Source organism: Tachysurus fulvidraco, chromosome 13, assembly GCF_022655615.1.
Source record: "Tachysurus fulvidraco isolate hzauxx_2018 chromosome 13, HZAU_PFXX_2.0, whole genome shotgun sequence".
Lineage (NCBI taxonomy): Eukaryota > Metazoa > Chordata > Actinopteri > Siluriformes > Bagridae > Tachysurus > Tachysurus fulvidraco.
The window spans coordinates 19,979,659-19,996,106 of record NC_062530.1 but is presented as its reverse complement, the minus strand read 5'-3'; the positions used below and the strand labels follow the sequence as shown (position 1 = coordinate 19,996,106).

Here is a 16,448-nt window from a genome sequence, read left to right as displayed (position 1 = left end):
GTCTTACACAGCACACAAGTTATGTGGAGTATAAAGACATACGGGCGGATTGATTTGTGGAAGAAAGTACCGTCTATGTGCTTAATTTACCATGAGAATAACTCATTAAAGAAAGCCCTCGTGAATATGATCAGCCTACAGTTCGAAATTAAGCTAAGGAGATAAATTACAGGATTGATTTCAGGCGTAAGTTATTTTAGGGCTAATTAGTGTGTGTAGATGGTAATCACTAACAGCACAGCAATTGATGAGACTTGGATTGTAAGGAAAGTATTTATGTAATCTTACAGTAATTCTATTTCTCTTTTTTTCCAGATTGTGTGCACTGTAGCTCAAGAGGAGGTGGAGGAGACAGCATGCTCACCTGGCTTTCAGGTGAAGAAGTACCATGTGGAGTATGATGGAGGGTTCCTGAAAGATCAGCCTCTCCTGCAAGGTAAGGAATGTGCTTGAAATTATGGAGTCTGCTAAGTTGTAAGATCATTAGCAGAAAGCCTAATTCCATTCTACGTTGGTCTTACATGCAAAGATTTTTGAATGAATTCATTCACCCTGATTGCAGATTCCTGCTGTACTTCATCCTAACGCTGGACAGTCTGTACAAATTCTGCATTCGTATACACATTACTTGTAATCAGATTCAAAATTATGCGCATTTCATTTGCCTTAGCCTTTAAGTATTCCAATGGAAGTGTATATGTCATTTTTTTATTCTGATCTGGCTCTTAGTCAGGTTATTAACAGATTATTCTTCTGCATTTAAACAGAGCTTGTGTTTGTGTTAAATATTTCTCTGGGGTCTTAGCAAAAGGTGAGCATGTGTGGGCGGCTTTTCCAGCTTGCCTCTCTTATAATTCGTGTCTTTCCATGCTTAAAAACAAACCCACAAAATATTCTAGCACTCATAAATTACTCCCTTTGATTTTTCTGATGTTTACAAAGGCTTACGTGGAGTCTCATGCAGCATCTGCTGAAGGGAATTTCCTTCTCTTTGACAAAATCTCATGGGAATCAGAAAGAAATTTCAGTTTTGCGTGCCTCAAACTCTTCATTACTAATTCTCCATGTTTTAAGGTGTTTTAACATGCTTCTCTTACCTATACAGCAATGTAAGAGGTAAAAGTAATGGATGAGCAATTAATTTTAATTGCACTAAACGTAAAACAAACGCTGAAGTAAAAAAAAAAAAAAAAAAAAACACAACACGGATGCACTGGTTAGTGAAAGGAAAAAAAATCCAACTCAAAAATGTTTGTAATTCAATTGCTAGTTTTTCTCCTCAGAAATGAGTTGAGCATGTTGTTATGATTGGTCTGCACACGTATGCTTCCTCATGGTTGTTTCACGGTTGTTTCTTAGTGAAACGGCAGTACATGCACCCCACTGTTGAACAGTTTGTGTGTCAGAGTTGTCACAACTCAGTGGGCTGCAGCTCCTCCGAGATTCACTGTAATGTCTTTGAGCACATTTTAAGCTCCTCTGGGATCCGTGGTAACGTCTTGCTGGCATTGAATTGGTTTCCCAGTGGGAGCCTAGCTTTTCTGCCAGAATTTCTTTCTCCTTTCCAAAAAAAAACAAAAAACTCACAGCCATGTCAACAGGTTACACAACAAGGAAGAGAATAACGGCTCTCCACTGTCAGCAAAAAAAGGCACGGCAGCTATTTGCCTGATCTCCTTTTATGTGGGTGTTTGTGTTCACAGTGTGTTATTGAATTGTGAGGTAATTTTTAAATAATTAAAGGGAGCATGTTTTTTTTTTAAGCCATTTTGGTTTTAAATATGGGCTGAAACATAAATGTGCCCTTAATTTTCTGTATGCTTTCAAATTCAATTCAATTCAATTTGAAATTGTTGTAGCGCTTTTAATAATGGTATTGTCACAAAGCAGCTTTAAAGGAATATAGCAATTCAGAATAATGGAAGTCAGGATAAATGGTGCCCAAATGATGGCCAATGATGGATCAAAAGGTTGTGGGTTCAAGCTTCAGCATCTGGTTAGCCAAAGCCTTTAACCCGCATGCACGCACCCTTGCATGCCATTTAGTGCCATGTAAAATGATTTTGCTATCATCACATATAAAAATTAAATAAATAAATGAATTATAATCAACTCTGGGTGTTATAATGGGGCCTGACATAAAGTGGCGTTACCACCACAAGGTTGATTATTATGCCACATTAATTTGCCAATGATTAAAACTTTCATTACTTACAGAACGACATGTCAAGCTGTTATGACAGAAATAACAATGTATTCGAATGAGCCCAATAATATGCACTGCTGGTGCTACTGTCAGTACTAATCAGTACCTTCTGACTAATCAGAAATATGTCGTAGAAAAGATATATTCGATGGACGTAAAGTAACATTTATCTCACTTGGACTTTTTTGTCATTGTGTTTGTATGTGTGTGTTGTTTTTTTTTACATTATTGTGTTTGCAGTGTTAAGCAGTGTACCGTTTTGTCATACTTTTGCCATTGTTCAGCAATCCATACACTCTGAGTTCTGCTTGGCCTCCGTCACGTACATCCACGATATAATCGTCATAAAGGTCAGCGTATGAAGCAGTCCGGCTTTATAGTATTACAAGATTACATTGATTTTCATGGATTAATGCAGGGAAATGTGTTTTATTTCCACAAAGGGAATGTTCTTGCCTTGTGAATTACCATTTAGCCTTGTTGGAAACACATTCCTGGTGTCACCAGTGGTTACTTGATGCATGCAGATTTATGTAAATGCATTGCTCCACTCTTTTTCCTGGGCCAAGCCTGCTCTGTAATTATGGAGATGGAAGTGGTTAGGCAGTGGGTGTCTTAGCTGGGTGGGGCATTCTAGGTTACAGACATTAATCTGTTGAACTTGTAGGTTGAACACCCACAGAAGAAGGATGTATTGGAATGAATGTGGAGCAGTTAGAGCAAAATGTTGGCACACCTTTCAATTCCGTTTGCATAGGTTGGCATAAGGCTGCTCCCTTACTGATGGACAAAAACATTAAATGCAGCATACGTTATATACATTTAGATACCTTGACAAATAATGTTATTTCCATAGGGACACAACTGACTTCATGAATACTAAGTATTCATGTGCACAGGTGAAGCAAGCGGTAGTCCATATGAATGCTGATCAGGTTATCTCTCCTTTCTGTCAAGCCATGACCTTGTGTCACCCCTGAGTTTGTGATCAGCATACATACAGTATGTAGACTAAAATAATGCTAAATGCAGATCCACACCACTATTTCTTTTCCCTTTTAAAATCTTCATGTAAGCCAACACACACCAGGGAATAGAACTAAATTAAAACATGATTACTTTCATACCAGCCAACCGGATGGTGCAGTCCAAATGAGAAATAATGTTCTTCTCGTTTAACCCGCTTGATAAGTGCAAGCAGTAACAGAGATGCAATGTTCCCTCAAATAGGTCTTTTTTTATATCACTAAAATGTAAATCAAATAAAGTGGCGCGCTTCCCAATCTGTGTGTGCTGAAGCAGTTCATTGAGGTGTGATAGTTTTCGGCATGTGTCTTTTTGCTGGATACACGTATACTGTATCTCTTCCTCCCACTTTAATGAGGAGGAGAAAATTGAATGCAATTTTATCAAAAGCCAATGACATTGATCCTGACGTCTATCCAAGCCAGCGACCACTAATTCGACACTAGCTTCAATTTCGCACGGATATTTTCTCCCCAGCAGAGAAATGTGGATATGCCCCAAATGTACACAGATGGACAGTCATGCTTCTCAATCTCAGGGAAATGAGAAAAGCAATATTAGAGAGGTGACAAATTGGAAACTAAACCTTTCATGTGCCGAACTCAAGTCTTTTAATTTAGAAATCTCACCACCAAAATATAGGTAGCTATATTTTACGTTTTTAATACAGTGCATGGAGTGTAGTTACTTGTAAAATGTTATTTTTGCTTGAATCAAATAACTGCTCTAGACACTACAGCTCTGTAGTGTCGCAGGATTGGGAATGCATTAGCTTAAGCAGCTTTTAGGAACAACATGTAAAATTAGGACACTACATGGAGTTTAAATGTTGCATATTTTTCTACCCTTTGGTGTTATGCATTATGTCTCTACTCAGTCCTTTTCTACACACGTAATCACACAGTCTCATTTACTGCTTTTTCCTCAGTGTTGCATCACACAAAATCAGATCTATACAAGTCTGTTAGAAATGATTGGTGAATCACAGTGACAATATATTTATATATAGCCTGAGCTGAAGGATATTTTTTGCCTGCTGCATATTATAAAGACCCTGATTACACTGACAATCGAAGTCTGCTTTACAGTATTAAAGGCACAGAGGACTGCAGAAGGTCTGACCTTGTCTGGCACTTAGCCCACTGCTTCTTAACTGGATTAAGTAAAGAACATCTCTGTGCAGGATTGGTCACTCTATGGCACCACTATATCGGTCTTGACTACCATTATACTAGTGCATCTGGCCTCTGACACGGTCTAAAGTCTTTTTAATCAATTCGATTAACAGTAAACACTTTGTTGTGTTTTTTTTTTTTTAGATTTATTTTAGAGATTATAGGGAATGCACACAAATGCACACACAAGCATGGAAATGATGAGTCACTGCGATACATATCCATTACAGAAAATGCATTTGGTAGAGGAAAGGAACCTTAAGGCCTTTGTTATTTAATAGAATTGCTGTTTTACTGGCTGTAAAATGAAAACATGGTCTCATTTTTTCATGCTGAATGAAACAAATCATGTCATTTTGGAGTAACTAAGTTACTGTGGGATGCCACTGAGGCTTATATCTAATCGAAGCAGCTTTTCTGGGCTTTTCTTGTTTTAAATACACCTATGAAGATTTTCAGCAATTCTACTGACATTTGCAAGTCAGTCAACTGAATGCCACACCACTGTCTCTGTTTGCCATGTGCCTCTGTGGTTGGATATTCGAGTTGCATGTTTGCATGCATGTCGAATTGCTTTCCTTGAGTACTCCGGTTTCCTTTCCCAGTTTATAAATTGTAGTTCTCACAGTATGTGAATGGAAGTGTGTAATGTGCCGTTGTGCCCGGTGATGGGTTGTCCCCTAGTCCATGCTGGCCTCTTTCACACCTTACAGTTTGCCCTGGAAGAAAGTTTTGCCTTTAATAATTATCCTCTGATTTTATGACCATATTCAGATCTCTGACTTACTATGACTAATGTTTCTAAATATGTCTTAATTCTCATTCTTTGTATCTCCTCATTATTGGAGAGCACATCTGAGCTCCTCAAGCCCAAGAAAGTTATACTTCTGTTGGTGAAAAATGCTGTCCTAAAGATACTTCAAAGGGACAATTAAACATTGAGAATTTGAATAGCAAACACCAGTTTGCTGTCTCCTGAGTCATCTTTCGCTGAATTTCTAACAGCACAGCCACATTAGTTCTAGAAACCAACCACTGTGAGTGCATAAGCCCCACACAAGTGACCTGGCGGCACTGAACAGCCCCAAGATTGCTCAGAACAAGTGCACTAGTCAGCACAAATTGAGAGTCAAATGATCTTTGCACAGCTCCCCTGCCTTTGATGAAAGCAGCAGACATATTGAAAGTAATCAGTTGCTGCATCTAATTAACAGCTTGCTGCCATACAGTACATCATGCATGGAAGGTAATGACTCAGCCCATCAGACCTGTGGAAAAATAAACATGGCTCATGATGAACAAAAAAAAACAACACCACAAATAATGCAGAAAACAGGAAAATTATATAGATTTTTTTAAAAAGTGAGAGAAATGGGAGCAAAAATGCATACCGTGTTCTTTCAAATGGAATCCTGGGCTGTGTCCCAAACTACAAAAAATACATTACTGCATATGCCAAATTACTATAGTACCAATAGTAGTATTAGACATACTGCTTATTACATACTATGCTTTTTGAGATGGAGACTTGAATTCACATTGAATATGTATTACCTTGCCATTGGCAACCTTCAGAATAATTTGCACAGGAAAGCAGGGCACATACCAAACCGCATGACACTGCTTGTTCACCATAGCAGTTTTCTTACCAGTGTTTTGCCTTAAATCACAAAATTCCAAACAGTTACTTTTTGCTTTGAGTGTGTCATTAATGAAATAATTCAGTCACATGTGACAGACAGAAAGTAAGTTTGGACTCACATTACATTTAATGTAAGATCATATCCAAGGAATTAAGGATCACAACCAAATAATTTGAATGTTTCTTTTTAAAAAAAATGAGGCCACTGGTCTTAGCCACAATATGTAGTGGAGCTTCCCTGTCGCTACTGCAGACAAAGTTCCAGATCGTGGCACTTTCACACCCATCATGGTGTTAAATTAATCACTCTCTGTACACACAACAGCCTGCACCGGGTCTTTTTGGGCCAGTTTAAATTGACTATAAATCATGCACACAGTTGATAAATGACAGTAATTACAAAAGCTTGGATATGACACAAGAAGGCACGTTTCCTTTAAATAAAGAAGAGGCGATCAGCAAATCCTGACCTGTGTGAGGGAGTCAAAGAGAGAGATGATACAGTATCAACAGCATAGCTTTAAACTTTCTCACAAATGGCCTGGAATGCCAGGGGAACTCAGCTTGAAGCTATAGAGAAAATACAGTATCTACACCTTAGATTCAAGCCAGCCTGGAATGCCAGGGAACAGCTCACATGCTGCCAGTCATGACTTACTGATGGCAGAAGAGAGTTGAAGGAAACAACTTTGAACAGTTTTGCTGAAGAATTGGCAAAAGCTATATATAGAAGGGTATTTTTTGCCTATGTGTTTTGACATGTCATGGGTAAGATATTTACATAAAAGCAAACGATCTGTGCCATCTCACATCTCCCAGTTTGACAGTCTTTAGCTGACAGTCTTTCAGCTTGAATACCGAACAGTAGAGGAGTGTTCATGCTGCCTATGAGTAATACAGTTGAAGGAAAGAGTTTAGGCTATTACAGAGAATGTGAGAGAGCTGGGATTGTTGTTCTGTCAAAGATTTTTTTTTATTAGCTGAGAAGCCAAACTGTATAGCCTACAGCGACTATACGATTTATACATGCCACTTTTGTTTAGCATGCATTTTTACTTTGATTTACATGTTACATGGCAGATCTCAGATCTACCAAACCCTAGAACTCAAATTCCTAACAAACATACCTACAAACATGGCTACACTACACTCCAGTTCCCACAGCGCACACAATTACTTCCTCGTTCACAGTCACCAGCTGATATATATCTCTACGTCTACAGTATGTCTACTGTATATGTTGTTGCCTACCCTAGTTTGTCCTCTTTACAGGTATTTACCACCTGACCTGTAGCTGTTTCACAAATTCTGAGTTTGCCTAGTGTTTTGGACTGATTGCTACCGTTTAATAAAGTTGCTCTACCTGCATTTGCATGTGCATCAGCCTTCTTTTTATGACTGTAGGCATCCTTTTTGTATTACCCTGGTTGACAGTATAGCAGCTAACTGTATTGTACTCCTATATGTACACTCACACAGATCGTTACTACTTCCTTGCATTATTAATTATTTATTTTATTTTAAACTATTATTTAATACATTTAATGAGGGGCCATGTATGACAGGATAAAATGGAACCACGGTTATAGGATTTGTTCCTTTCTTTGTTTGTTCAACAGTAAATGGGTAATAATTGCAGTTAGGAACTAAAGGTGTGAGCGGAGAATTAAAAAAAAAAAAAAACGATGTGCACCATGGGATTAGTCCAATGAATTATTCAAGGTACTAACAAATTGTTTGGGTTTGCTGTTTTACAGCATCATTATTAATTAGAGTAAATAGTGTTACGGCACTAATATGAAGATTTTGGTCTAGATCAAGGGTGTACAGTCCAGTCTATCCTGAAAGGGCTGGTGTGGGTGCAATTTCATTCCTGTCTGACAGACTACTGAAAGCCAGGATCAACTAATTAGACAAGTGGAATCAGATGTGACTTCTGCTTGATTGGAATGAAAACCTGCCCCACACTGGCTCTTTCCGGATAAGGTTAGATACCCATTGTCCAAGACAGTAATATTCAAAGCAAGCTATACTAAAGGAAGCACCTTGTCTTACATTGGATTACATTAGTAGGACATTTTTTCGAAGCACCCTACTCTACTCCCTAACCTACTTACGGAAGGAATTTACATTTCAAATCAGAATACATCTGTTACGACTCATGAACACAGAAAATGCAGAAGAAAATAACCAACCATGCTTCATTTAAATCTCTGATTTCACCCAGGCGTGTTCATCAATTAGTAGGATGATCTTTTTAATTGTGTCTTTGAAGGAGAATTTAAAGTGTAGCATTTACCATGCACAACCAAACTGTCAGAATTATTGCCCTCCTGCGTCTGAAATTCGCCTCTTTAAATTAATGCGCACTCGGTGAGCATCAGATAGGAATCTGCAGAATCTCAGCTGCCTGAAAGGTCAAAGCTAAACTTATCCATTTTAATGAGCGCTCGGTATTCAAGGCATGGGCATTAATTTGAATAACAGTTGTACAACAGGAAAGCTTTTACAATTATAACTCAAAATTATTTGAAAACATGGCAGCAGAGAACGTGTTAATGTTTAGAGTGTGACAAAGCTGTAAATGAAATCTGTTTAATGCTGTGCAAGACAATGAAAAGGGTGCTAGGAATTATTCCACACTTACACACTCACACTTTTATTTATTCCGATATCCTGTAGTTTATACAGTAGCAACTTCTCTGTCTGAACTCTTTGTGTGTGAGTGTGAAATATTATTTTACACCTCTTCATGTCTTTAACGTTATTTTACACCTCTTCACGTTCGCAGACTTCACGTAATTAAGAAATAATTTTCAATTAAGCACCAGGATGTTAACAATGTTGTGATCAGTGCTGGAATAGTGTTACTAACTTTCTCAAATAATTATTGAAAGACCCATGTTGCCAAAACATTTCTCTGAACCTCTTACGCCTAATATATTTGTGATATTTTGAATGATTCATTTCATCTTCTTTAAACGTTTTAGCACGCTGGTCTTGAGGTAGCGATACACTCTGGATGGGATGTCAGTCTACTGCAGGGCACCGTGCACACGCAATCACACCTAGGAGCAATTTTGTCAGTTGTTACCTAGCAGAATGTTTTTGAGATGAAGGAGACTGGAGAACCCAGAGGAAATTCACAAGAATCTAAGGAGAGGATGCAGAACTTTTCATGTACTTGTTTACTCTGAGGTAATTTGTAAATTCAGTGAAAGATCGAGCACAGCTGCCGACTATACCAGACAAATCACAGACTTTGCGTCTAACAGAAGTTTTAAAGGAAACCAAAATGAAGTGCAAGACAGATAATTATAATGCGTGATAAAGAGTGATCTTGAGATTTTTACTTTTTGTTTTCGAGTATTAACAAATGATTTATTTTATGACCACAAGTCTGTTATAAAATTAGTGAAGACACTTTGAATAATCTTACACAGACACCATCAACATTTAGATGGCTATAAAGAAGCATTTGGAGTATATCAGAGAGGATAAATGGATTTTATCTCACCGTTTACTTTGAATATAGTAACATTTGTGTGAAAATTCTTAAAGCTCTGAGTGTCTACTTTCATATGAGCCATTAACCACCACTGTGGACTGTGACATTTGAGAGACATTCAATGCTGACATGTGAACACCTAAACAAGCTGAAATTTTTTTCCTTAGCCTCTGGTCTAAAAAAATTAAGAAACAGCATTTTAATGTCAAGTTTCATAAAAACTGTTGATCAAATCTGTTCACATGTAAAGTATGTCTACATGATAAATAAGTGATATCAGTGGTTTGATAGAAAATTAATTGTGCAAATTTAAAAGCTAATTGAGTTATTGTGATGTGTTCATTTTAGTGGATACAAAGGATGGTTTAAAAAAAAAAAACATTTTTTTTCCTGAGATGGTGTCATGAGGTGAAGGCATATTATTATAATTTGTGATCCATTTATTAACAATCCAATCCAGCAGACGAACTCACGGGCAAATAAAATCAACCAGGGGTTGAGCGTCAGGCAAAGAGAGCAATGCGTGGTAACCAGAATCAACACTAAGGGCAGAAAATAGTCAACAACAGGGAATAATGAACAGAGAAAACAATAACTTTGAAATGCACACTGGAATGATAAAACACATTGAAGTAAATTAACAGAAATTAAGCGTTAACAGGATTATAGTGTGAGAAAGAGAGAAAGAGAGACAGCACGTGCGAGAGAGAGAGAGAGAGAGAGAGAGAGAGAGAGATAGAGAGATAGAGAGAGAGAGAGAGAGAGAGAGAGAGAGAGAGAGAGAGAGAGAGAGAGAGAGAGAGAGAGAGAGTAATTAAGTTAAAGTCTAATAAGCTGATATGTCTACTATAGGATATGATGTACTGAGATGTAGTTACTAGGCTTAACCTTGTGACCCAGAGTACTGATTATGGAACATAAATCTAAAAGATTAAGCAGTGATCAAGGAGAATGAGGGTCGAGCACACAGACTGGCTCAAATCAGAACAGTGGAGAAAGCCAAAGACCTTTGATCAGACTAATAGATTACCATCTGTGGACTTTGAACATCAACACAAGATACTGGTTTCACTTTGACTAGATTCTTTATCTATTTTCATTTGACTTAGATGTTTTTTCCTCCTTAGATTTATTACCCTTTGGCCATAATTTTGATAAAAATTTGGGGCAGTGGTGGCTCAAGGTGCTAGGCTCTGGGTTGTTGATTGAAAGATTGGGTTTCAAGCCCCAGCCACTGCCAAGCTGTATCATAGCTGCCCCTGTGCACCAACCACAACCTCCTCAGTTGCTGTTATGCAAAGACAAGTATTCCAATGTGCTGTAAAGCATTTGTGGCCATAATAAAGGCTTCCATGCCCCAATTTATAAGTAAATATGAAAGATATTGAGGAAATTCTATATTTCTATATTTCTGCCCAGACAACATTTCATATTCTGATTTGTATATCTTTCCGTGTAAATCAAAACTATAAAGCTGTTTTTTTTATTCTTTATTGTAGGGTAAAAGAAAGTTGCATAAAACACTGATATTGATCAAACATAATGATATCAGTTAAGTCACAACACATTTCCTGAGTTTTACCTGCATTTTTCTTTAAACCATTTTGTGTTATTACATTTAAATCGTTTTATTGTGTGTGTGTGTGTGTGTGTGTGTGTGTGTGTGTGTGTGTGTGTGTGTGTGTGTGTGTGTGTGTGTGTGTGTGTGTGTGTGTGTGTGTGTGTGTGTGTGTGTGTGTTCGAGAGAATGTCTAATGCATTGTAATTTTTATCACGTTGCTCACCCTCACTACCATGGATTACAAGTGAAAGCAATAAAAATTCAAGTGATTAGTCAGCATTTTCCTTCATTTCCTATCAGTATTTTAAAGGCTTAATGGCAAGTGCATGTTTTTAATGTCAGGGTCTATTTAAAACATACACTTGCTCTTAAGCCTTTAAAATCGCTGTACCCTATTGAACTCCAACACCGCCATGTTTACACACAAGGTAAACCATGGAGCAAGACATGACTTGACTTTATAATATTCTTTATAAAGGAAAACCTAGAAACTCAACCCTACCCAGTCATCTTTCCAAATGAACAGGTTGATTTTGACCATAATGTCCAGAAAGGGTTTTCTATTGGCGAGTTCATAGACTTATGAGATTAATTAAAGTAGTATTAAATCAAGCCAAGTGGACATGTGGTCTAATTTTGAAGATGTTCTGGGCAATTCATTAATGAATATTACAGTCCTGATAGAAGACAATGGACTTAGTTTATTGCCTTATTGACTGCGGTTGTCTCTACATTGACTGACTTAGCACTGTCTGGGGACTTAAATGTTTGCATATGCTGACAGGCTAATTTAGAGTCAGTTGTCCATAGTCTATAACTTATGTTATGGTCCTAATGGATGCCTACAGACACTGGATACTTTATTAGTAGCCTGACTTGGTCATAATAAGTCTTCTTTAGTCATTTAGTGTAGATACTGAGACTTTCAATTTACCATTAATAATAATCCATTTACCAAAGTACATTTGGTAGCCCAAACTCTTGATGGAAGGCTGCAGAATTCCCCTGGGCACTAATACTAAGTGCAGTTTTCCAGGCTGCCTGTGTTTCAGTTTCGAATATTCTACTGTATTTCTCCACAAAGGAGCCAATGGTTGCCTCTTTGGTTGGCGAGCACGAAGGCTGGTTACTGATCTTACAATAAACCAGTGTGGTGAATTGAAGTAAGTCCTTTCTGTCCAGAGTGACAGCCTTCGTGTTTCACAGTTCAGGGCAGGCAGTTTGCCGTAAGAATAGGATTTTTTTTAAATTTGAAAGGTCAAACACTTATATGTTTTCAAGACCAATCATATTATACATGCTAACCTATAATGCAATCAGAAGACCGGCAGTTTATTGAGATGCACAGAGAATGGGAATGCAAAGGTAATGTGTTCTAATACAGTTACACAAATGAGGTGCATTATACTTCTTACTTATTTATTTATTAATTTGTTTGTTTGTTTGTTTGTTTATTAGAAAGCATGTAAGACAGTTTCACAGAGTATTCACTTAATAGTAGAGGTGTGTATCAATTTGAGATCCCACAGGCATACAGGATTTTTTTTGTTGTTGTTGTTTTAGATGGAAATAAAGATAGTCACTGGTCTGGGTCAGAGTTGTTTAAATTAAGCTACAAATGATTATTATTTTTTTGCATATAAATATAACCAGTTAAATTAATCAGGAAACATTGTGGGCAGGTACAAACAAAATAATAACTGAGTTATAAAATAGTGGTAGACAGTGTTGGTACTTCTGCTGTATTCCACTACTTTATAATGGCAGGATAGCGGTAGGGTTTCATATCCTACTGTTTTAAGCAATGGGGACCATGGTGACTTTAGTAGGTAGAACTTTTGCTACACACCTTAGGTTTGGGGACTTGATGCCTTTACCGTGTTCTTGCGTGTGCTGTGCGGGTTTCCTCTGGATACTCCAGTTTCCTCCATCAGTCTACAGACATGTGTTGTCTCCGGATTGACATCTCTAAAATGTGCGTGCATTTACTATGCATTTAATCTTTAATTTGACAGCAAACTACAGAATATCTGCAATAGTAAACACATACAAATAGCTACAGCCCTGTGTCTCGACTTTGATAAATCAGCTCAGCAAAGCAATACCATGCAAACGGATTCACAGGTCACTGGTGGCTACAGAGAGACCCGTTATTGGAGTACAGTGCTGTTGAATACATGAGCCTGTGTGTGTTTGTGTGTGTGTTTGTGTGTGTATGTGCCTGTACACGTGTGTGGGGGTGGATTTATGTGTGCCGGTTGAGGCATGTTGCTCTGACCTGTGGAGAGAAATAATGATCATCTGCAGGAAGAAAGATGCTTATTTTTTCATCATAAATGCCACTCACAAACATACACACACATGCACTCACTCCTATGTCTTGTCCTAGTTACCCTAGTCACGTTTCCAAGCAGCTATTCTCCTCATAATTGTGTTACTGGTTTTGTTTATATGTTGCACTTTTGGATTTGACTGTGTTCACCTGTTTGTTGAAAACATGACTTTTGCATCTTCTGTGACTTTGACTTTTAAATTGGTTTTGAATTGCTGGCCTGATTATTTAAATCTAAATCAAACTGCTTTTTTCTATATAGAACAGGCATCTTGAACAGGAAATGGATGATCCGTCCTTTATATTTAAAGATTTAATTTAATATCGTCAGATTGTACTGTATGTTTCTAGCCTGGTACATATGTTATGCTGTAATTTATGGTGTAAAATAAGGGGTTATCTCTGAGAGTTCTGCAGTTTTCTAAAGAAGTCTTTGTGCACTGAGAACAGGAGGTGACCCTGAGAGAAAAAGAAAAGAAAAAGAAAAAATGTGTTGGATGACAAAAGCTTTGTCCTTGTAGTTATTTTCTGAAGTTTGTTTGATTGAAAAGTTTCTTCAGATTAAGTAAAGGTGTCTCTCAGCATGCTTTTTATATACTTACTGAATATAGAAATAGGCTGTAACTAAGACAATTACTGTACTGCAACAAAAGAAGTAAAAGTTTTACACTTTTTTAAACAGATAAATTAAAATTTAAAAATGAAAACAATCTGAATGATTAAAGCTGAATGTCTCATTACTCACTCAATGTGTTTATTACATGTTTGGTTTTGGTTTTTAAATTTTACAGTATGATTTTAGTTAAGTTTGACTTGAGCTAAGTTCTTTGTCTGACTCGAAATTGATTCACTCTTTCCTCATGCACAGAAACAACAGCCAGTGCTTATCTGTGCTAGTCTGCTTATCACAAATGCATTTTTATTGTGTAATTAACTCTCAATAGATAACAAAAAAGAGGAAACAACCAAAAAAAAAACTAACATTGTGTATAATGCTGTTTTCTTTTAACTTTGAATGTCAGAATCTTTTTCTTTCTTTAGTTTTTCGTGCCTATGAACACGAGTCAATCATGTTTACTTCCTATGAGCAGTCAGAGGTCAGTGTTAGTACATCTGTGGGTTGTGAACATCAAGCTGTTTTCTTTCGTGCTCTAGCATCGGAAGACTTTGTGCCAAGAAAGAGTGCCAGCGATACCGAGGCTGTTTCAGAGGGCCTGGAGGTGTGTGTCCAACAGGAAGCGGTGCTGGTTGCCATGGCAAGGCAGGGGAATTGAGAAGGTGGATAGAGGAAGGACAGAAATGAATAAAACTGAGGTGTGAATGGGAATGAGCCAAGCTTTCTTTTAAATGTGTCATCTCTGTGCTTGAGTGCTGTGCTGGCAGATCCATCTCTATCTCTAGCCTTTAGTTATGACAGCCTCTCCTGTCTGACATCTGTCGACTGCCATGTTAAAGGGCTCATCTTGGCATCGCTGAGGCAGCCTAATATCCCCCTCGCTCACTCTTACCCCGAGGTGTGTAATTTCTGCACCGACGAAGTGGCAGGAAAGCCTCATTTTCCTGTTTACAGAGAATGAACAGATATCTCAGAGGATTTTGAAAGCTGCAGGCATCAAAGTATGTTCTGCGGTGTACCTGGTGGGGACTGTGTGTACCCTGCTTCCTTGTCAGAACCAGTGCTTATTACTAATGATTATTTCAGAATTTCATTAACCTTTTACACACAGCTCGGTACACATTTGTCGCTTTTGTTTTCTGTCAAGATTGGACTTGACAATGCTGTTTTTTTTAATGCAGATCTGATCTTAGCTCGGTGTTCTGCATGTGTGTTCTTATACAGACAGTTACAGTATTTGTAGGAGACACTGAAAAAAGCATATTAGACTGAATAAATTTGATATCTTGTCATGAAAACGTATGCATAGAATAGACATACTGACTTGTACCCAGTTTCTACACTCTTTCTTTCACTCTTCCAGCCATTGCTTCACAGTGAGTATTCATGTTTGCATATGGAATAGACTCATTCACCATCCTTAACAATCATGGAGTTATGAAATGTTGCTATCGAACTAGACTTGCACAATAATCATATTGACTTTGTAATGACATCCATCAACCGGAGACATGATTCGGATCAATCTTACTTGCAAGCTGCTCATTTCCTGTAATATAGAAATGCTCTCTAGAAATAGAGGGGAGAGCCATAATTTCCAGCTAACCGTGTTTGGTTCCTTCCAGCAGCTAGAAAGTTATGAGTTTTAAAGTGGGAAATATCGACTGATAATAATTAGGGCAGTGGAATATTCCATTGAGAATGACTGTCCATTTTTTTTTATGTTTATAAGAGAGCAGGGATCAGAGAGTGAGACAGAGACAGAAAGAATCTCATTGACTGTGACTTCAATGGCTGTGCACTGATAACAAACAGGAGCAGGGCTTCCCATAGGGGAAATACACAAAGCAATTATGGCAGGGGAAAGTTGCCGGGAGAACCTTATTAAAATTTAATAAGCCCAAGGTTCTTTTTTAGCTGTTGTTTTGTGATTGTAAGATTTTTACATTCCCCAGTTCTAAAATAAGTGCAGGTTGTGAGGTGAGGAGAGGCTGGAGATAAAATCGAGAGTGCATTGTGTTTGGATTGGCAATTTCATGTTTTTTTTTAGTCATTTTACTCAATGTTTTAAAATCCTCCTCCTTTATTTTGTGTTCTTAGGTAATACTCCGAGAATAATTAAACAGTAATGGCAACACATAATGTGAAAGCCGTATTTTTACCTGTACTGTAAGCAGATAATATATTATAGTGATAATAAAATATATTTCTAAGAAATGATATGCATTAATTATATATACGACATAATTAAGGCAATTTTGTGGGAGTATTAAACCTTAATCAAAATTTTAAAAAAAAATGTGTTATATCTCTTGTGTATATTTAAATATATATTTAGATTTACATTATGTGGTGTTCTTGTCCTAAAATGTATTATAGTGA

The 16,448-nt window shown here is 37.5% G+C and overlaps 1 protein-coding gene across 1 annotated transcript in view; it reads left to right on the top strand.

Moving 5' to 3' along the window:
• Positions 1 to 16,448, top strand: part of cdh13 (cadherin 13, H-cadherin (heart)) — a 321,756-nt gene that overhangs the window by 75,854 nt on the left and 229,454 nt on the right. Inside the window, exon 2 of the mRNA XM_027161229.2 lies at positions 316 to 436. Coding sequence (XP_027017030.1) covers positions 316 to 436 — 121 coding nt within the window. The remainder of the gene's footprint in view (positions 1 to 315; positions 437 to 16,448) is intronic.